General features: G+C 35.6%; 3 protein-coding genes across 5 annotated transcripts; 1 reads left to right on the forward strand and 2 right to left on the reverse strand.

Moving 5' to 3' along the window:
* Positions 1 to 2,451: 2,451 nt before the first annotated feature.
* Positions 2,452 to 12,064, forward strand: LOC306870910 (carbohydrate deacetylase). 3 transcript variants are annotated; one of them, XM_079418493.1, is made up of 6 exons: positions 2,452 to 2,515; positions 8,664 to 8,842; positions 9,310 to 9,466; positions 10,155 to 10,254; positions 10,702 to 10,879; positions 11,102 to 12,062. In XM_079418493.1, the coding sequence occupies exons 1-6, from the start codon at positions 2,513 to 2,515 to the stop codon at positions 11,448 to 11,450; spliced, it is 966 nt and encodes a 321-aa protein (XP_079274619.1). In that variant the 5' UTR covers positions 2,452 to 2,512; the 3' UTR covers positions 11,451 to 12,062. The 3 variants fall into 3 exon arrangements, with proteins under 3 accessions (XP_079274619.1, XP_079274620.1, XP_079274618.1); XM_079418494.1 differs by lacking the exon at positions 2,452 to 2,515 and adding an exon at positions 7,041 to 7,153; XM_079418492.1 differs by lacking the exon at positions 2,452 to 2,515 and adding an exon at positions 7,463 to 7,667 and having other exon boundaries at positions 11,102 to 12,064.
* On the reverse strand, positions 3,378 to 5,403 carry LOC306870912 (stromal cell-derived factor 2-like protein 1). Its single transcript, XM_079418496.1, has 3 exons — positions 5,131 to 5,403; positions 4,421 to 4,617; positions 3,378 to 4,317 (listed from the first exon to the last, which is right to left on the reverse strand). The coding sequence occupies exons 1-3, from the start codon at positions 5,306 to 5,308 to the stop codon at positions 4,039 to 4,041; spliced, it is 654 nt and encodes a 217-aa protein (XP_079274622.1). The 5' UTR covers positions 5,309 to 5,403; the 3' UTR covers positions 3,378 to 4,038.
* LOC306870913 (ubiquitin-conjugating enzyme E2 L3-like) lies at positions 11,546 to 18,677 on the reverse strand. The gene is made up of 4 exons (XM_079418497.1): positions 18,271 to 18,677; positions 16,605 to 16,700; positions 15,839 to 16,025; positions 11,546 to 13,932 (listed from the first exon to the last, which is right to left on the reverse strand). Exons 1-4 carry the CDS (start codon positions 18,295 to 18,297, stop codon positions 13,778 to 13,780), a joined length of 465 nt encoding a protein of 154 aa, XP_079274623.1. The 5' UTR covers positions 18,298 to 18,677; the 3' UTR covers positions 11,546 to 13,777.
* Positions 18,678 to 22,704: the final 4,027 nt, after the last annotated feature.

Here is a 22,704-nt window from a genome sequence, read left to right on the forward strand (position 1 = left end):
TCCTAATCAATAGGTTGACCTTGAGTGAGTCTGTATGCAGTAATACGGAAGCTGTGTAGAGGTCTGAGATATGAATCGTGAAAAGCATGGGAAAGCAATTCAAAGGCTGATGAATGAGTGTTTTATATTTTAGACCACCTGAAATAGCTGGAACACATTTGTCTATTTAGAAATTATAACAGTTTAGTGGAACACTTTCTGTTTGTGCGAGCATGTTCCTGGTCCCACTGTTTGTCTGTTGCCTGATACTCTTTCCCTGTTGCACTACTGTGGGAGCTGCAGCTAGCAGTGCAATAATGAAAGGGCATCAGTCCACTGGACCAGACCACCAAACACACACCTATCCCTTATTTACCACAAACGACATGCATCTCCTGCATGCTTCAACACAAAGCACTAATCTGTCCATATGCCTTTTGTAAGTGGTGGCTGGTATTTACATTTATTAATTCAGCAGATGCTTTTATCCAAAGCGACTTTGGAATGAGGAATGCAAGCGATTTTTGCTTTGGCAAATCTTTAATTTGCTCTGTACACAATCAGTCTTCAATAAAAGCAAAATGCATTAAATAAGTAAATGGTAATTGTCTTTACTTAATAGCTGTTAACTGCAGAAAAAATGTGTCGCCTGTTTGTGAAGTATGTCTTTTAATTCTTTAAGGTGTATGGTATTCATGCAAAAATGTATTGTATCTTCAGATATGATGGAATGTCCATAACAATGTTGGCTTGCTTTACAGTGTATTGTAAGAGAGTTATGAGATGTATAGTGTCTTGCAATTCTTTTGGTTGCTTGACCATATTTAAGATCACATTTTATTAGGTTTATAGGTTTATTCAGATTTTGCACCTCGAAATGCTTGTTGAAAATCCACAACATCTTTTTTTTTATACACTAAATGAATGAAAAGGTCTTTTCACGCCGATAACCAAATTAGGGTTCACACCCAAGTACAATAACCGTATGTTTACTGTAATCATGCGCCACAGTTTTGTCTTCTATCTCTTTAAAAGCACGCACTCTTTGGATTCTGATTGGCTGTCAATGTTTTATGGTTTATCACCTGGAAAAAAACTGAAAATGATTGCAATGATAGCCTATTCTTCTGCATTAATTTACTGCTAATATGACAAATTACTAAGTCTTTTCGTGTTTCTTAAATTGCCATGGGGGTAATTTTTCATTCAAGGTGACTTTCTGAAGGCATATTTCAGATCCAGTCGCTCTGTTCACAGAAGTGGTTCACATAATATTTCGACATCAGACACCTCAATTTCCTGGTCTTGTTGTAACCTAAATGCTTGTCTTCTCTTGAGTTCGAGGTTTTTTTCACAGCTCTTCACTTGGCCCTGTGAGGACATGTGTTTTCATGGCTACCCCATCCATGTGGATACTCAGTCCAGCTATTAATTTGATTATGAATAGTGCAATAGCGAGCTTTTGAGCTATTTAAATCATGTGGCTCTGGGCTCCCTTGGTGCAGTATATGGCACTGCGTCAAGATTGTGTGTCAGATATGGTGACAGCACTGATGGGTGATACTGACAACCAGTGAACAGGTTTTCTGTTAATATGTTGCGTTGTAAGAATATATGCCGACAAACAGCTGCAATAAATGTGAAGAATCGACAATGAAGGCACATTTGGTTCAACAGAAGGCCATGCCAAGCGTAACAGGCTATAGGATGAGAATAAAAACAAGTATTACAGAAGCAGATCGGTTTAGATGAGCCACGTCTTTGTACCATTTTAAATGTATCTTTCTAGATTCTAGAGTTCATAATGGGTGACTGAACTATACGCAAACCCTGTGTTTTATTATGTCGCCATCTTCTGGGAAGACAAAAAACCAGAGTAGAGTTGCCTTCAATCCGCTTCCTCTTACTATGCAACCTTTTTTTTTAACCACTTACATGAAATTAAAAAATGTTTAGGCAACAATTTATTAAAATTAAGCTTACATTAGTACACGTTTATGAAACCCATAAATGTAGCATCTTCGTTAAAGAGGCTATTTGACAACTAATTTTATTTTCATTGATAAATCAGGAACAATTAAATTAGATGATGCTTAAGACGTTATTAGTTCATGTAACCTAAATAAGCAATAGGAAAACTTATTTAACACAGAGCCTAATAAAAGTTCGTATATTTAATCTAGAAGTTATATTGTCTGCTAATTACTATATGTTGAGCATCATGTAATATTTTTCCATTATGTTATTATAAGTCTTACCAGATATGCTTTTTCACTCATGTCTCCTCAAATATTTAGCCAATAGGCTACTATATAACCGGTTTCTGCTGGAATTGGTCAAGTGGGACATTGTTATTTATCTAATCAGTTTAATTATCATTATGTGCATTCTTCCATACTCAAATCAGCATCGTCCTAAAATAGTAAGTGAAGATAGACCTATAAAGGGATTTTTTTTTTTGGTTTGGACTTCACTCAAGGGGAACTCAGCGGTCATACAGTAACACATTTGGACAGCAGTGGTGGGAAACACTATGGTAAGTCAAATTACAAATCTTACTGAGGCAAAATATAATTTAAATATCAAAATGTACATGCAGTAAAATGTGATGAAAGATAGAATAAGCCACGGTATCCGTCAAGGAAGTTCAAAAAGTGAAATACTTAGGCTATTTAGTAAAAACAGGCATTTACCTGTTTGAGAAAGCATTTTTAAGTTATTATATTTCGTACTGCTGGTACATTGTGTTAAATCCACGAGGATAAACCATTTGGAACAACTAATTAGAAAGTAGCTATCCCACTTCAACTGTATCCACTCAGTGAATACTACAGTAAAACCATAATAAATTAACATGACATCTGATTCAAACGGTGTAAGATTAAACAATCTGTCATTTTGTTTTAATTTAATGACAGTTTTACTGGAACGACACCCACATTTCGACGGAATCTCTGTTTACCATGGAGAATTTTTGTAAAGATTTGATTAAAAGCAACCTGGCAAAAAAATCTCAAAATATATAAATAATAGAGCATTAGCTAGTTAGTAAGCGTTTTTTGTTTGTTTGTAAATGTAAGAATTAACTGTCCGTTTAACAAAATGTAGGCTATTCTTAAAAACAGCAGTTTTCATTTGGTCATCTAGATGTTCAGAGTTTCATTATTGCAACATATAACGGTCAGTCATTTGTCCTCACTTTCTGCCCGTCACTCTGTATTATTACACAATGTATACGGTCCTAGAAGCACGTTTCACGGTGATATTTCCTTCTTTTCCATGTTCATGCAGTATGTGCCAAACAGTAGCTAAGTGCTGCCCCCATTTGGATGCTGTGTGTCATCTTTCATTTTCCAGAAAATCGAGATGAGTTGAAATTATCACCTTGACAAGTAACTGTAATTTTAGAGTAATCTTTAATGAAGTCTAGATAGTGTGTGTGTGTGTGTGTGGTATTTATTGACAGGATTCAGAAATCGGGCATCACGACAATGCATCAGCTTGCTTACAATTTTTTTAATTATATGGTTCTTTAAAACATGTATTAACTGAAATTAAAATGACCTACAGTATGTTTTCAAAAACTTTAAGCTTTCACCACATTTTGTGCATCGGGTCATATACAGTATGAGGGGGGAAAACACCTATAGGGAATTACAGAAACATAGAAAACTTAAACCAAAACAGAAACTACCATTTCATATTTTCCCACACTGAATTCAGAAATATTTCATGTGTGTAAAAACACTACTTCATAGTACAATTCCATTTGTTCCAGTAGTAATCCAACCTAATATAAATAATACAAAATACCCAGTTTTGAAGCCCAAAATCCTAGTATGTAATGTAATTGTATTCCCTTATGTACAAAAAAAACACATTCCAATCATTAGCAATCTAGTAAGACATACCTTTTTGTCTTTTCATTTCAAATTGCATCACACAAGTTTGACCAACAAAAGTAAAACTTTATAGAAACTAAAGGTTAAAATAGAGAGGGTTTCACAGCATGTGCGAGTGGAGTTCTCAGTTGCTCGCTACGATAATGTAGCGGCATCATCAGAGCTCGTCGTGGCGCATTGGATCACTGCTGGGCTGAATAAAAACCCCCTCCATCACCTTCCAGAAGTTATGATGACTGGGTGAAGGCATTCCATGGACCTCACGCTGGCCTCTGATTGGCTGACCGTACTGCTCTCCGGTTACACTGAGGAAAACCTCAGTGGCGACGTGTTTAAATCGCACGGCTTCGTCACGTTCCCAGTATGTTTCGCCGCACTGCACAGTCCATACGTCTAAATCATCTCCTTCTTCATTTTCACCAAATGCACTCACTTCCTGCAAACATAAAACAAATCAACGTGATAATGTAATTCAAATCCAGCCAGTTACAGTCACCTGAACATGTAGGTTAAGAGAGGAGAGCGTTGTGTGGATCTACCTGGTGGTTAGACAGTGGGGAGCTAAAGTGATGTGAGTGCAGGTTGCGTCCGGTCTTCATGTGCGTAATTCGGATGGCCTCTCCACATCGAATGGGCTCCCCACGCTGACAAACTTGGTCTGGTTTTCCACGGATACGCCAGTAGCTGTTGGCATCATCGGCAGAATCCACACCGGTTACTGATTGCTGGCCACTTCCTGCAGGGCATCATGTAAATAATCTTTCATTTGAGCATAAATGTATACCATCTTGAACCTCATACTCATTATATAGTACTCAAAGAATATTAGAGTACCTTAGCATCCCATATTACATTTTGTACAAGGAAAAAAATAAATCATGCATCATATATTGTGTGTTTTAATATATGGGAACACAAAGCATTTATGCATAATGCATTAACAAAGGGTTATAATTATTCATAATGTGCATTGTAATATTGATCTTTCAGGTAAACATAATACATCCGAACCAACAGAAATAAACCACTGCGGGATGAATGAGAGTCTATAACTGGCTTACGGAAATAAATACAGTACTGTTTACAAATGAGAAATATTAGCAGTCATTAGCTTCCTGGCTAATGCATACATGCACCAGCTGCTATTGCACTAAGCGATAAGAGCATCAAAAAAGACTAATAGCGAAGATTAAGCTGTCGACTAGAACATAAGCGTTCTCTGAGAACTAAGGTTTATGATTATATTGACCTGATCCGTATTTGACATCATGCGAGTGAAGTCTGACGCTGTGCCGGGTGTTCAGCAGTTTGACCAGAGAGCCACACGTCACGTAGCTGGAGTCCAGGTCACGAGCGGCGCACTGGACAAACACCAAACACACTAAAATCACATCCAGAAAGACAGGTATAACTCTTAATGGTCCCATTGTTACAGCTCGTGTCTATGTACAGTACATCACAGAAAGATGGATACGGAGAGCCCCATTCAAACGCTGACACGCTTTCTAACCAATCGCATCATGACAAGTCCGAAAACAAGGAAGTGATCCACGCGCACACACGGAAGCCTGTGATTGGGCGAGGGTGTTGTGACGTCACGACATATTAATGAACGTTACAACATATCAGTAACATATCATTAGTTCATGTAGTACATTCAAATAGTTTGAAATATTAAAGTTTTATTCATTTATTTAAAAATGCATTAATTGATATTTAATTAATTATTTGAAAGTTATCTTAACGGCGTCATGTTAAGAATCAAAGTCCCTTTTTCGTAAAGAACTCCAAAAATGTCTGGATTCAATGATTCAAATTATTATTATTATTATTATTATTAGGGCGTGTTGTCACACAATAAGTTAATAACAAAATAGTTCTAAAACATGCATAAAAAATAAAAGAAAAATAAATAAAAAAGAAAAGAAAATAAATAATCAAACCACTGCTTTTTTTGTTTGTTATTAATTAATTTGTATAATATTCCGATATTTACACATGACAACCTGCACAGATTAATCTTTGTATAAAACTACCTCTTTACTTATTTACCTTATTTATTTCGATTATTTATTTTATTATTTCCCTTTGATTAGCCAAGAATGTAAAGTGTAGTCCTAATTTAATATTACTTTTGAAATAGGTGTTTGAAACTAACATAGATAAGCACTACTAGTGGGAAATTCGACTTTAGCCTCAAAAAACCACAGCTACTGAGAAAAAGCACTTGTGTCAACATTACATGGGACAACTTGTCCCGGTTCCCACTACAGCATAATAAAGAATCCACCATTCTTTCATTAGGAGCTGTTTAAACATTATGCATTCTTGTGTTTAACAAAAGCTATGAATAAATATTAATTTAAGACATGTTTCATTGTTTTTAAGTAAAATGTATCAAATTTCTAAATGTAACTTAACTCCTACTTTCCAAAAATATTACTTTATATTAAAATCACTGAACTATATAAAAATTTGTAGTACATTCAAATATATGAAAACTATAAAACTGGACTATTGTCCAGTGATTTTAATAAAAAACTTTTTTTTTTAAACATCTGGATGGTTTAGTGATGAATCTACACAGACAGTGACAAACACAAACTGTTGTGCTACCGTGTTATAATGTAAGTGATGCCATGCATATTATTGCTACCTCAGGTGGCTGAAGATGAGAACACTTCATGAACGTGAACATGCCCTCCCTCTCTTTATGATGTTTTCCATATTTCTAAACGAGGTTAGGTGTCTTGGGAAAACATTCAATAGCCTCCACAGACACGTAAGCAGAGTCACACCTGTGTACAAGCATAACATTCAGCTTCCATTCATAACACTGAGAACAGCAAAATCCTATCTAGCCTAGTTTATTATTGTTTATTAATTAATATCTGATTCAAAACTTCTATAAATGTTCACAATAACTTTTTCTATTTTATCTATAAAATATAGTTTTCTAAAACACCACATTGTCATCTAAGTGGCATATCGCTTGGTGTTTTTGGACAAAATCCAATTAATCATTTAAGATTCAAGCATTGATGATAATGGTATAAATATCTATATTTTTTACATAAAAAAAAAAAAAATAGGCTTTGATATAAATCAGGAAGAGAAACCTTGACACTTCACAGGCCTGTTTTATTCACATCCGGTGGAGGGCGCTGCAACTCCGGAAAAGGAAATTATTACCGGTTTATATCTTCAGACGGTCATTCTCTGTTGAATACATTGTAAAAAGGACTAATGGCAAGAACCTCGCAATAAAATGGGTAAGCGATTACCGCATTATTACAGCTAGCTAGGAGTATATAACAGTTACGTTAGTCCCTTTGAAATGATGAAAGGTTTGTTTGTTTCTGAGCTACTGAATAGAGCAAGCGGATTAAATATGTTATAGGGATGCGATTGTACACCATATGTGATGGATAGGCTCGTGTTAACGCGATGAAGCGATGGTTTTATTAACGAGCCGGTGATTTCCCGGTAAGCAGCTGAGACTCGCCTTTCATTAAAAACCGTTTCGTTTCGTCTTTAAACAGATGATGTTGGAGTGACGTGTTTGACGCGTCATTACATATGAGTCACAATTACTGATCTCTGTCTGTGTTCAGATGGGCATTTCTGTCTGTTTTGAGAGATCGATAATCGGGTTTATTGCTATTTTAACGGATATCTCCGTATCATCGGCTGTCAGTATCGTTGGATCTCGTTTCATCGGTTGTTATTAGTATATATTGATATAGCCAGATGGCACCGTTTGTTGAAAATAAGGCAAAACGACAGGTAAAGTAAGTTTTTAATACATCCTTTGTATAATTACTCAGCGTTTTAATAATATAAAAATTACAGCAGTTTATTTTCAAGTGAGAAATGCATAGCTTAATAATTAGTCTGAAAAAAAAGAAAATAAATGGGCTATGGGGCCTTTTAGATAAGGCAAAACGGGTTTAATAACTTTTTTTTTAGCTCTAATAAAATATTATGTTAGTAAATATGTTAATAAAATAATATTTTTATTAAGGCATAAACACCAGCGTTATTACATTAATAAAATCGAATAATATTTATAAAATTCAGTCTAGTGATTAATAAAACAGCAGTTCATTTTCAAGTAGGAGATTAATAGCTTTACGATTAAACAGCCTAAAATAAATAAATTTGTGACTTTTTAGATCTTCATATTTGACCCTGGTCTTAATTAGCACAGGTATATTTGTAGCAATGGCCAAAAATACATTGTATGGGTTTTTTTTATGCCAAAAGTCATTAGAATATTAAGTAAAGATCATGTCCCATTGTCAATTTCCATCTGTAAATATAACAAAACTTCATTTCTGATTAGTAATATGCATTGCTAAGAACTTCATTTGGACAACTTTAAAGTTGATTTTCTCAATATTTAGATTTTTTTGCACCCTCAGATTCCAGATTTTCACATTGTTGCATCTCAGCCAAATATTGTCTGATCCTAACAAACCATACATTAATGCAAACCTTATTATATTCAGCTTTCAGATGATGTATAAATCTCAATTTCGAAAAATGGACCCTTATGACTGGTTTTGTGATCCAGGGTCACATATAATGAGATAATTAGCAACAAGTATTATCAATACTTGTTATTATTATTATTTATAAAATATCAATCCTTTAGTTATTATTATTATTGTCAAAAAACAAAAAGAAAAAATGAAATTCTGCTTAATGTAAAAACAATCAGTATTAGTCAAACAAGCTATATTGGTCAATGTCTAGTCTAGTGTTTTTGTCTTTCATCAGCAAGCCGAGGAGAAGATGCCTCAACCCAATGTGAAGCTGGTGGTGACAGGAGATGATTTCGGGTACTGCGAGAGAAGAAATCAAGGGATTGTGGATTGCTTCAAAGCTGGTGGGATCTCCAATGTCTCTCTTCTGGTCAATGCAGTCTCAGCGGAGCACGCAGCAGAGCTGGCTAAAAGGTACCAAGGCTGATTGCGAATGACTTTTAATTTCAACTAGACCCTTAGGACATGCAAGCCTTTTAATCCTATTGCCAAATATAAGACTAGACCTACTGATAGGGTGTATATAGGTTAGATGTAGTTATTATAGTTAATTAAAACTTACTTTAAAAAAGCATTTTTGTTACTTTAATAAATACGATGAAGAATTTTATTATAACTTATTGCTAAGAATTTTTTTTATTTTGTTTAACTTGATTTACTATAATAACAAACACCAAATCTAAAATAAAAATGAATAAAAACTATATAAACTTACTTAAAAAAACAAAAACTAATTAAAATAGACAAAAAACACACAACAAAATGACTAAGTAAAATTTAAATGAAAACGGAAAATCGAAAAAGCCGATTCAAAATAGTAATAAAATCTATAATAACATGTTAGTGATACTAAAATAACACTGCTGTTCTCACACACACAGGAATCACATCCCCATTGGACTCCATGCAAATCTCTCAGAGGGTCTTCCAGTGTCTCAGGATCTAAAGGGCTCAACACTCCTCAACAAGGATGGATTCTTCCAGGGAAAGATGGGCTTCCGGGAGGTTTTGCAGAGCGGTCAGCTCAAGATGTCAGAGGTACACAGAAACACACACTCATAAAGACCAACCAAAAGTCACATGGGAGTGCATTCAAACCATGCAGTTTGTTTACAGGACTGTATTCATATTATACAGCAGTGTCAAAGGTTACTCAAAGAGCATGAACAGACATTATTATCTTGCTCATAAGAGGAGTTATGGCATTATGTGTCACTTTTACAAGTTTTCATAATTTTTTTGTTTTTTTTTTGAAGTTCACTAATGTTAGTCAAGATTGTTTTCACTAAAAACAGATGTAAAATACCTTTACATAACCATTTCCATCTTTTACTAAAATTAAACATTTCAAGTTTGTTTCATATTTTTTATCATTTCATTTTAAATTTTTGAAGAACACTAATGTTAGTCAAGAATGTTTGCACCAAAACAAAAAAGTAATATACTTTTACATAACCATTTTCCACCTTCTCTCTAACCATTTTTTATTTAACAGGTTGCTTAATAAAGCTTAGTTTCAGTAGATGGTGTTTTTGGACTGTGGCGGAAGATTTTCGTTGTATTTGTTAAAAATTAACCTCTTTTATTTCCAAAGATTAAGGATAGTACTTTTCATGAAACATACAGTATTAAACCATTTTAAAGTTTCACACTTCAGAACCAAGCACAGCTTGGTTTGTTTGAGTCTGTTATTTTGTCTGCTGAAGTTGTGTTTTCTGTTTAAAAGGTGGAGGCGGAGCTCAGAGCCCAGGTAAATCGATTTTGTGAACTGGTTGGCCACATGCCCTACCATATGGACGGCCACCAGCATGTGCACATTCTGCCAGGTAACAGTGGGTTTGTTTTGAACGTACACTTCTGTTCAAAAGTTTTGGGTCTATAAGATTTATTTTTTTGGTCTATAAGATATTTACAAAATGCTGTAAATATTATTACAATATTTTTTCAAATGTAATTTATTCCTGTGATCAAATCTGAAATTTTAGCATCATTACTCCAGTCTTGACTGTCACATGATCCTTTAGAAATCATTCAGATATGATATTTGATGCTGAAGAAACATTTCTTATTATTACAAATGTTGAACTCTTGTGCTGCTTAATATTTTTGTGGAAACTGATGCATTTTTGTCAGGGTTTTAGTATTAAAGCTCAGAAGGACAGCATTTATTTGAATTAAAAATATTTTGTAACATTACAAATGTCTTCACTCTCACTTTTGACCAATAAAGGTCATTATTAAAAAAGCTTTTTATATTTTACTATGTTTATCAGAGGTGCGAGAGGTGTTTGCACAAGTTCTCTCTGATTTTGGAATCACCTACACACGGGTCCCGATAGAACCCGGACTTCAACTTTGCACCTTCCTCCCGCCGCATCTGCGAGACTTCAATGCACAGGTTGAAAAAGATGCCCTTGAATCTATCGAGGTCTTTCACCGCCATGGAATTAGGTTTGAGGCAACATTTGAAATGATCAGTTTTTTGGTTCACAAATGTTTTAGGAAATGTTTACCTCATTTACAGTATCTTGTGTGTAGTCTATTTTGTCCTTCAAATACATTAGGGACAGTATATACACAATACGCATGAAATGTTTTTCTTCCACTTTGTACTCAAAATTTTTGCCTGATGAAATCGAATCAACTACATGCTGGTTTTGTATGTGCCCTCAGATGGCCTGATGTATACCTGGGCCTGAGCACCATGGGTAAAAACATGTCTGTGTCCAATCTGAAGCGCGCTTTGGGCTTCACGCTGGAAACGTCACTAGATGACCGTGTGTCCTCCCCATTGATACAGTCCAATGATGCCGCGACCGACTCCTATCGTCCGGTTACAGCAGAGCTCATGGTGCATCCAGGATATCCAAGCCAACCTCAACAGGGTGGATGTGGAGAAGGACCGGATGACTTCTCACAGTCCGCAGACCGACTACACGAGCTGAATACTTTGAGGGACCCTTTGGTGCTTAACTACTACAGGCAACAGGGGATCCACCTCTGTGCCTTTAAAGACTTTTAAACACTTAGAGCAGAGGATTTGGGGTATTGCAAACTGAATGTCTTCTGCTTTAAGATCTTGACCCATACCTCAATTAGTCAAGAGTACGAGTGCTTGGTTTGGGAAAGACAGAAATCGGCATTCAGTTTTATTGTGGTGCTTCCAAAGCCCATACGAAACAATTTGAAGCTGCTACATGAAGTAGAAAAAAAACTATCATACTTAATTATTCAATAGAAACAAAATATACTATTAGATTGACCTGTTTTTAAACTGTTCAACAAGACATTTAATTTAAGTTTAGTTCACTTTTTTTAAGCAGCCAGCCGTTTCAATATAGAGAGCTGCGTCCTTATAATAGGTGCAATTTTATCTGGAATTGTTTCTGAAAATGTTGCCTCATTTGAGCAAGTTTCTCTCAAATCCAGATATTAAAACAGCAGAGAACTGTCAAATCTAACAGCAATGCCATATTTATGACCGCAACATACTATATGAAGATTTTAAATCAACTGAACATGTAGCAATTACTTTATATATTTAAAAATCAAAGGTATTTTTGGGTACAATGTTTTTAATGAATGCATTTATGATATTTTTATGAACCTGAAAATAAAGAGTTCATTTTACGCTGGATTTCATTCTGAAATTTAAAAATCGCTTTGAAACAAGTATTACCATGGTGAAAGTGATTTAGGATTGAAAGTAAAAAAATGCAATATTATATAAACAGCAATTTTTCTGCACTATATAACCAGTTGCACCATAGGAATACATTTGCATGCCGAGCATCCATCCTATTGAAACATTCATTCAGAACTAGGTCAAAATAGCCTTTATTTGGTGAGTCCAACGTTTTTTTCACATATTAGGGTTATTAACATGTTTATAACCTGTACGTTTCAGGCTATTAATGGCGTTTCAGAATACGCTGTAATTGAAGCAAGTTTGGGGTTTAAGTAGTAGTCCTCATAAATATATAGTTTACTAATACTAATATATTCAGGTTAAACAATCACTAAATGCTCAAGTTCAGATTTGATTTATCACACAAATCCGTAATGCTGTTTTTAACGGAGGAATCCCAGAAAACCTATTGGATTGGTTGATTTCGATTTGAAAAACCTTCCTAACATTGCTTGGCCTTCCTTTTTTATTTTGGTATACAAATGTGGAGTGTTTTTAAAGTCTGATACTGCATGAAAATAGGTTTTCAAAAAGGCATTCTGCGAGAGACTTCACCCAAATGCATAAGCAAATATTACTGAAACATCCTGAACCTCTTTGCATTATAAAGAGTGGCGTAAAAATGGAAAACGACATGAATGATATCCTTTAAAGAAACTGTAGAGAATGTTCTAGAAAACTCACGGTCAACTACTGCGTTTATTCTGTGTTGGGAGAAAATGGGAATAATAATAATTCTCAGTAGCGTACATCTCTGTAAATCTAGGGGCCGTTTCCATGATTAAATCCAAATGATCCAACAATATACAAGAATTTCCTATGAAACATGTTAAAAGAGATGTTTAAAATTGGTGATCATCATGGAAAATTACATTAACGCACACAAAGAGCATTGTTTTCATCTGTGAAACAAATCTATTTCATAGCAATATCGGCTCCTTTTGTTACTGACTTTACAGTGGTTTTGCCGATTCGAGGCTTGGTAAAGGGCTGAAAGTAGCCTGTTCCTTAGACATACCGTGCAACCCAACAAGTGCAGTGAAAGTAAAAAGGATATCTGAAATAATCGGTCGCTGCGTAACCTCCATTCCGTCTCCTTTTTTGTTTCGCAGAAATCAAAGAGCACAAATGTAAGGAGAGGGAACAACATAATAATAATGTACATGATAAATTACAATCCATCTTTGTTTTAAATGAAGTGTCACTTCCAAAAGTAATTTTTGAAAGTTTTGTGTAATAATGCAATGATTCATTTTCTCATTACAAAAGGGACAAACAGCATTCGTTACTGAAACGCTCTGTACAATTTCCAACTTCTTTGTCTCAAGTTATCCTCTAACCAAATTTTGATGCTTTGAAAGTTGAGAAAGGAAAAATAAACAACATAGTAGAAAGTTAGTAAGGGCCTCAAGCTAACACCAGAAACTCAGATCGGATGTCCTCGCGGCGGCCTGCTTCAAGACGGAGGCTGCAGCTGCGCTGTACTTCTCCAGCTCGACTAGAGTGACATGTGGAAAGGAAAGGAGGAGGAGGGAAAGCGGGCAGGTGGGCAGGAGGGAGGGAGGGAGGGAGGGATAGAGGATATCGTTTGGGTAGTAGAGCGAGGGGAAGAGGATCAGAGGAGGAGGAGGGGTCTGGGGCTACACACTTGTCTGGTATTGTTAGTCCACTGGCCGCTTTTCGCCGTGTTTCTTTGTAAACTCGTCTGCATTCTTAAAGAATTTTTTACGGTCTTTTGAGTATTCTTCTGCTAGGTCGGCCCTCAGAGGGTGTTCTGGCTGTGGGTCGTTCACCAGGGCAATGAGCGACTGAATTACTGTAGGAGGAAAGGGAAAAGTATGTATGTTACCATTGGTTACAACAACAAAAAAATTTATATTTAACTCTTAATATATTTATTCTTGTTTCTTACAGTTCTAATAAATTGAGCTTTAATAAACCCTGTAGTTTAGTGAGAGAGAATTACATACTCTTCATCAGTGTTATTTTAGTATCATTGAGATACTGTTATAGTTTAATATTTTGATTTAGCTTTTATTTTTTTCATTTTAGTTAAAGTGCCTGTCATTTTTTGTACTTTTATAATTTATTTAATTTTTTTATATATGTCTATATAGTTTTTTGGTAACATTTTAGAATAGGTAACACTTGTTCACTATTAACTACGACTTTTCTGTCAAATTCTTAATTGGCTGCTTATTAACAGTTAGTAAGTTTAGGTATTGGGTAGGATTAGGGATGTAGAATAAGGCATGAATATGTGCTTAATTAGCACTAATACATGGCCAATATTCTAGTAATATGCATGCTAATAAGCAACTAATAGATGTAACCGTAAAATAAAGTGTTACCGTTTTTTTTATTCATGTTTATTTCTGTTTTAGTTATTTTATTACATTGAGGGAACTGTCGCATTGGCAACAAGCTGAAATAAGTTTTTTTTTTATATTTTAAGTACGTTTATTTTATTTCAAAGAATGATTTTTTTTTATGGTTTTAATTTCAGTTTCAGTAAACTAAAAGCCCTTATCTTCTATATATCCTTATCTTTATTCCATCCAATGCGATTTTAGTATCAATTAGATACCATTATATTTTTTATTAATAGTTTAAATTAGTTTTAATTTTTATACTTGGTTTTTATTTTTAACTTCAACAAAAATAAAAAATAAGTAATTGTGTTTGTCATCAAGTTAAATATTTATTTCAGTTATTATTTATTTCAAGTACCTTTTTTTTTTCTTAAGAGTTTTATTTAAATATCTATGTAATGTTTGGGTAGTTAATATTTCCCCTAAAGATTGCTGCAGGTGATAGCAAGTAAAAAAACATATCTAGCAAACAGATATCTAACCAAAAGGTAAAAACAAAGGCCTAAAACAGAGATGCTAGTTATTCAAGAAATAAGAACCGCAACATCTTTATTCCATAAGATAAAGCAAAACTTTCATCTACACAGCTTAGTACTGCATGATCTAGAGCAATCTAGCTTTCTGAAGAAATGTGACTTCACAAGATTGCTGTAGAACAAATTGCATACATGTTAAAAGTTTGAACGCATCTATTCCTGGAGAAATGTATGATATGCTTCATGTATAAAGCTGCAGTAACTGACAGCTACAAGACTAGCACATACACTAAAAACAGTAATATTGTCCAATATTATTACTTTTTAAATATTTTACATTTTAATTTATTCTTGTGATCTAAACTAAGTTTTCAGCAGCCATTACTCAAGTCTTCAGTGTCACACGATCCAAAGATTCATTTCTAATTATCAACGTTGAAAACTGTTGTGCTGCTTAATATTTTTGTAACAAATGTCTTTTCTATCACTTTTGATCAATTTAATAGATCCTTACTGAATAAAAGACTGATATATAGTTTTATTAAATTCAGCGTTAAATCATTACTATAATTTGGTCAGAGAGCGCTAAATGGCCATTATCTTTACAAAAACCATAATAATAAAAAAAAAAGATTACTTGAAGTCTCGTATGGGTAATCAATATGAGCTGAATAAATAAATAAAGGGTATTGCTTACTATATAAAAAGATGGACAGTGACCACAAACATCTTCACAAAGCCTTCTATTTGTTCATGATTTCTATATAATGAAGCGACAACAGGCCCGAGAGCATTTATGCGCCAGGATCAAGAGAGCTTTAGCAGTCTGACTCATGTGGCGCTTGAATACTGCGACAACTGCAGCGCATCTCACCTTGGTCAGTTTTGGTGGCTGGTTTCCAGTTCTCTGCACTAATGACAGGCAGGCAGACCTGTCCCTTCTCGTCAATGTTGGGGTGGTAGATCTTCGTTTTGAATGTGATCTTGGGTGGTTTGAAAGGGTATTCTGCAGGGAAGATGATCTCGATCCTGAACGCCCCTTTGTCGTATGGAGGGTTGTCCTGCGGGAGAATAAGGTAAATGAGGTGAGCGCAGCTCGGTCTATAATGTATACAATTACAAACAAATCGAGGACAGAAGCGTGAATGCATGAGGTATCAGATATTGACTGTATTATGAAATGCATGGATATTGTCTAGGTCTAAATGCAGTCTCTCTCTAAAGTCCCCAAGAAAATTGTTAGAGGTTAATCGATGTTTTGTACATAGTTTTACTATGAAGTGCCATAAATCAAACATGAATAAATCTATCAACTTAAATTAAATGTTGCTTTACATTTAACAACAGTATATTAAAACACACAGAAATCTAATTGACCTATATATTTGCAAAAATGCAAATTACAATTACAATGCAAAAATAAAAACGTTTAAATAAAATAGAAATGAAGATATGCTTCAATGGTGTTTTCCCCCCGCAAAAATAAAATAGGTCACCACAGACCAACTTAGGCCAGTAGGTTTGGGCATCTCTATCAAATCCTAAAGCTGCTACAACATACCATTTCTTGTCTGTATACTTCACACATGCAAATAACATGTAAACAGTTCATGAAAGATGAGCATTTACTAAACACTTACTGGAACAATGAGGCCTTGCCATGTCAATATGTTTGATTCATCGACTTGAATATTACGGAAATTTTTCATCCCAGATTTGCGGATTTCTTCAAGCTCCTGTTAAAAAAGGTTGGAAAGAAGGATGCGTTAGTTACTATTCTGGAGGGTTCGCAACTTCTACTTGTTAAACAGAAACTTTGAGATTTAGCTAATGCTAAACATCTATCCTAATAGCACAATCCCCAATAATTAGGTAATTACAAAGCGCAAACAAATGAATTAGGAATAACAGATTACAACATTAGCCAAAACCTTCTATGTATCTTTATCATGGTCATCATTCCCAAATGTAACGTGAGCCAGGTCTTGACCTAAGGAGGAGGAGAAATGACCCCTTCCTCAGCAGCTTACTCTAAAGAACTGACCTCAAGTACAAGTGTGCATTAAAACATCATCAAACCACACCTTAAATGTTTGAAGTGCATGCAGCTTCATATCCAATAACCACTGCTCTAACATGGGCTGCTTATGATCACTATTTAGTCTCACATAGGGCTGCAACTAATGATAATTTTGATACTTTGATTAATCTGTCAATTATTCCCTTGATTAATCAGGTAAAAAGTAAATTTTTAAGTTATTGTTCGAATTTATAATCAAAATGATAAAATAATGTTTTAAAGTCCTTACTGTATTAAATCAAACATCAACTACATGTTCAATAATAAGTACTAGGCTACAGTAAAATGGTATGTTTTAGCCATTTCCTTTCTTGCCACTGGGAGTTGATTGACATTTACAGCCATTCTTATCTAACAAGGAAGTACATTAAACTCGTTCAAATGCTCACTGTGACATACAATGAGTCCAAAACTGTACATAAACACCACAAAACATCAAATACACGTCAATTCAGAGACTTTAACCTCCAAAAAAGTTTGCTCAGACACATCTAAGTGGCTAAATACCAGTTATTCACGAGTGAATGAAGTGATTTCGACAAGACGGAAGTTTATAAAGCGAAAGCTTGATGTGAACACGGTTTCGTTTTTTTATATTAAGGGCGTTACTACAACTAACCACCTGGAACTCACTAAACCGACTCATTTAAGCAGTATTCTACTTATTTGAAGCTTAAAATGTATAAAGGACGGCGATTTAAGCTTAAATGTGACAGGTCATGAGTCATGTCTAAGGCCACTGCAGCGGGGTTAAGACAGCATTATTCGGTTAAAAACATATATTAGTTCTTATAACAGTCAATTAAATTACAGTTATTGTGTTCAGATGATTCAGATCTGTTTGAATCAACCGAATCCGATGTGACGGAACTCCTGTGCGTTACATTGCTATAATTTACTCGCTGTCAATGAATGAAAGGACTTGATGAAACACCGAAGCCTACTCAAACGTGACTTTTGACCCTCTGTCTCCCCAAACTCGACTCTAAAACCCAGTTCTAGAGTCCCGCGGCCTCCACCGGCGCTTTTCCTCCTTCATGTTTTGAAACGCGAAGCGAGCCGAGTCATCGAGTGAGAGAACCGCTCGAACCACCGCCGATCAAGCACCAACGAACGATCAAATCGCCTTTTCTGCGAGCTAAACTTTATGTTTAACCCCCCATCGAGTCGTCGCGTGTGGTTTTTCTTTATTTGCGATATAAAAAGTATGAGGTTTAGACGTCTACCTTGTGTAGTCTCCTGCTCGCCGCCATCTTGAATCTTTCAACTACTACCAGAATGCACCGCGCGGCGCAGCTTTGGAATCATGAGCTCGTCTGCGTTTTTAAAACTTCGGATGATCTGAGATCAGATTTAGTTTTCGAGCACAACCCACACATTAGAGCAGACAAATGATCTCAGGACAGCACCCGTGGGTACTTTCCATTACAAAACGAAACAAAAATGCCATTTATTACACTGTGAATGGAACTGATTTTCCCATAATGTAGTCAGCCTTTATTATTTACATATCTCGAAAATGTATTAAACTAAGTTAGCGATCAAATATAACGGTTACAGGAAACTTCGGCATATGGGTGTGCCGGGAGAGACGTCCTAGACAAGAAGTGCGTTTTCCGGATTTCAGTTGCGCACTAGTTTAATGACCACGCGAGGTCACTCCAGAGTTAGGAATCATGCAAAGAGGTCATTCCATTCAGGTTTATTTCATGAATTATTTGGCACCTTCTACGTTGGCTAGCCAAACTGCCATAAAACACAAGAAGAAGAAGAATTACTTGGCCCTGGTCTTATCTGGTTTAAACCGTTCTAAAATCATTCAGTCTGACTATAAGAGCAGAAAACCACTATAGGCCGGTTTAGGGCTTTAGTACATCACTGTTCAAAAACAGCTGATAAGAACATCACACCACTTTAGTCCATCAATTAACCTCTTATGCCCGTTTTAAATAAACAAATTCATCATGAAGTTGTTTTTTAGCTTAAATGTAAACAGGCCAACAGGGAGCAACTGTTATTATGGATTATGTACTTATATTTTTGTCATAAGTGCTGGTTTGAAGTTAAAACTCCTGAATGATGGATTTGTTTCTAAAAAACACACACATTCTGACTTTACAAAATATTATTTGAGTGGTGTGGATTATTGTGGTGTTTTTATCAGCTGTTTGGACTCTCATTCTGACGGCACCCATTCACTTCAGAGGATCCGTTTGTGAACAAGTGATGCTAAATTTCTCCAAATGTTTTCCAATGAAGAAACAAACTCATCTTAGATAGCCTGAGTGTAAGTAAATTTAGTTCATTTTGTGCAAACTATTCCTTTAATATATGATGTATAACTTTAAATATAAATGTCTTCAAGCTATATTTCAATTTAACATAAATGCTTGTCAGTACATATGACTGTATAATGCACTTTAACCATATTTCAAAGGTAATAGAAGTATTAATGAAATGACATATAAAATCTTACTTAAATGTCAAAAATGTCTTATGTTAAAGTAATTGCATTAAATATCAATTACAACTATAAAATTTTAATTTAATTTTAAATAACATGCAATTAGATTTCTTTTAAAGTATATTATTTTCATAATATAGTCCACTTCTTATTCACAAGGGTACCATCACTGTACTGTTCCTGTAAACCAGCCTAGAACTGCACCAGGTTTGCTGGTCTCTCAACCTGGTGTGCGTTTCTCAAAAGCCTCTTTAGCCAATGGCCTGAGTTCCGCTGAGCTCTTTTGGTAACGACGGAACTTGCGACCATAGTTTTGGGGAAAACACCCCTGGAAAGGCCGGTCTTGATCTACAGAAGGAAGTTTGCTTGGAGCCTGTACATTAAGAGTTATGTGTGTGGGCTGTTTGTGTGCATTTGTGGTTTTGTTTGTTTATTTGTTTAATCTTTTCTTGTCACAGGAGCCCATACTGTATTACCAACATGCTTACCAGACCAAGGACAGATATAAAGAGGGTTTGCATGCTCCCATGGTTTCCTGTAAACCACATGACTGAAACAACTTGATCAGACTTGCTTGCCCTCCAGCAATTTCAGGTAAAGATGGGCTGTTACAGATGGGAAAAACTGTATTGTTTCCACTTTTGCTGTGTTCAGCATTCAAAATATTTCACTAATTTTGCTTAATACTTTAATTCATGATTATTAGGTTAAATGAATGCTTTACATTTCAAGATGAATCACTTTAGTGAGTGTCTTTAACTTGAATGAGTCATTCAACAGGGCATGGCTGTAAACACAGTTGCAAAGGAAACACCTGTTAAACTATATGTTTGGAACATCTAACCTAAATTTCAATAACAATAGCATTTTACTTCCTTGTAGTAAACTTCATGCAGTTTTGGACTTGTAACTAGGTCAGTTATTGTGCATACAGCCTACAACCTTAAAGATGAGCTTTAGAGCACCGATGTAGCAAAGTAGGTCAGAAACCTTTTAGCCCCAAATTCAAAGAAAGACAGTAAATTGTTTTACTGTTCACTGATATCTTAATCACATTTAATAATGAATATTATTTCCAAGAGAAGTCTCTTATTATGGATTGAGCTTAAATGTAATGGTTTATAATCACACTGAAAAGATTTGGGGTAGAAACAGTTTTCACTCAGAAATTGCTTGTAAAATTCACAAACGATTAAACAAATACAATAGAAACAGCTGTGTTTTAAAAAAAGTAGTTTTAAACATTAAACTCTGCTATAACTTCCTCAAAACAACGTGGTAACAATTATTAGCTTGTAGCTCTCTGGTACACTTGAAACTATTTTAAAGGTATTTTTATACTGTGCCCACTAAATACTAAAAACAAAAAATACAATGGTGCCCCAGAACTGCTCTGTTTCCCACATTCTTCACAATATCTTTCTTTGTGTTCAGCAGAACAAAGACATTCATACAGGTTTGGAACTACTTGTGGGTGAGTAAATGATGACAGAAGTTTCATTTTTGGATGAACTATGCCTTTAAGAATGTTTTGCAGTGCTTTCAGAAAGATCCCACAACTTTTAGCTGCAATGAGATGGGTCTCAGATTGCGTTGGTTTTGTTTGCTTGGTATATGATTGCTGATAAGCAATCAAAACATCTTATATTTGGAAAGAATTCATAACCCAAATTGATGTGCTTGCCGTAACATCTGTGGATCTCTTTTCTGCAACATGAGTAAAATGAATTTCTGTGTAAATAGTTTGTACGTAAAATAGATTTATGAACCATGCACCAAAATTTGTTCCACTTGTGTTTTAGCAATTCTCACACACACATGCTTTACGATATTGGGGGGGAAATGCAAATGTCTCAGTCTAGCTATATCAGATCCATACTTTTGCAATAGCAGTTGCTTAAAAGAGTAAAGAAAATAGTATGGAAAAAATGGAAACGGTGATTGTATAGCATAGAGGTACACTCCTTCGCAAAAAATGGGTCAAAGGATAAAGATTTCGTTTTTATTGGTGCACATTTGAACATTTTAACCACAAACCACTGGTCAGGAAATGATCAAGAATTGCACAAATACTGTAGATAATGTCATTTAGAACAGGATATAATTTCCCTTTATTTGTAAAGGTTTTAAGCCATGTGTGTAAACTTTCAGATTATTTTTTAAGGAAGAGGAGACAGTGTTGTCCCACTCAGCGCTGATGGCTTCAAACAGTTAGTAGCTGAAAAATGTCTTCCAGTTAGTTGGAGTTTAATGTGAGACCAAATAGGGTTTAAATCTGGACTCTGACCAGGCCAAAACATCATCCTGATGGTCTTTGCAGTGTGTGCAGGAGCATTTTCTTGTTGAAAAAAATAACATCTGATCGTTCCTCTTTAGATAACAACTTTTCAGTTTTGGGAAAGTAAAGTCGTGACGTATTGTCAAGTATGGTGACCCATACTCGAAATTGGTGCTCTGCGTTTAACCCATCCAAGTGCACACACACAGCAGTGAGTAGTGAACAAATGCACACACACACACACACACACACACACGCACACACGCACACACACACACGCACACACACACACGCACACACACGCACACACACACACGCACGCACACGCACACGCACACACACACGCACACGCACACGCACACGCACACACACACACACACCCGGAGCAGTGGGCAGCCCGGGGAGCAATTGGAGGTTCGGTGCCTTGCTCAAGGGCACCTCAGTCGTGGTATTGAGGGTGGAGAGAGCGCTGTACATTCACTCCCCCCACCTACAATCCCTGCCGGCCGGGGACTCGAACCCGCAACCTTTCGATTACGAGTCCGACTCTCTAACCATTAGGCCACGACTTCCCCCAAGCAAGCCATTCTGCAATATTCTCTTATACTCAATTGACTTTTTACAGTGAAGCAGCTCATCAGTACCAGCATCACTGTGGTAGGTGCATTCAGATCTTCAAAAACACCGCTCTGGTGCATCACATACAACAAGTGTTTTATGGTGATTAATCACTCCACATAATTCTGCTTAACCACTCTAAGTCAAACTTTCCATATTCTGCTGAAAACATCTTTCTGTCTTTGATGTTTTTCTTATACATCTATGGTGTGTTTTGCTCATTTCTTTAACAGTAAATAGAATCATAAAAAGATTCTAAAGAGAAATTTTAAATATTATGGTGCAGCTACATCACTGTTC

This window comes from Barbus barbus (genome assembly GCF_936440315.1).
Source record: "Barbus barbus genome assembly, chromosome: 6".
Taxonomy (NCBI): Eukaryota; Metazoa; Chordata; class Actinopteri; order Cypriniformes; family Cyprinidae; genus Barbus; species Barbus barbus.

Coding starts and splice junctions, on each gene's coding strand:
- LOC306870912 (XM_079418496.1), bottom strand. CDS start 5,308: ATGGGACCATTAAGAGTTATACCTGTCTTTCTGGATGTGATTTTAGTG. Junction 4,618..5,130: donor TGATGTCAAATACGGATCAG/GTCAATATAATC, acceptor GATGCCCTGCAG/GAAGTGGCCAGCAATCAGTA. Junction 4,318..4,420: donor CCCCACTGTCTAACCACCAG/GTAGATCCACAC, acceptor TTATGTTTGCAG/GAAGTGAGTGCATTTGGTGA.
- LOC306870913 (XM_079418497.1), bottom strand. CDS start 18,297: ATGGCGGCGAGCAGGAGACTACACAAG. Junction 16,701..18,270: donor CGAGCAGGAGACTACACAAG/GTAGACGTCTAA, acceptor CTTTTTTAACAG/GAGCTTGAAGAAATCCGCAA. Junction 16,026..16,604: donor GGCAAGGCCTCATTGTTCCA/GTAAGTGTTTAG, acceptor ATTCTCCCGCAG/GACAACCCTCCATACGACAA.
- LOC306870910 (XM_079418492.1), top strand. CDS start 7,632: ATGGCACCGTTTGTTGAAAATAAGGCAAAACGACAG. Junction 7,668..8,663: donor AAAATAAGGCAAAACGACAG/GTAAAGTAAGTT, acceptor GTCTTTCATCAG/CAAGCCGAGGAGAAGATGCC. Junction 8,843..9,309: donor GCAGCAGAGCTGGCTAAAAG/GTACCAAGGCTG, acceptor TCACACACACAG/GAATCACATCCCCATTGGAC.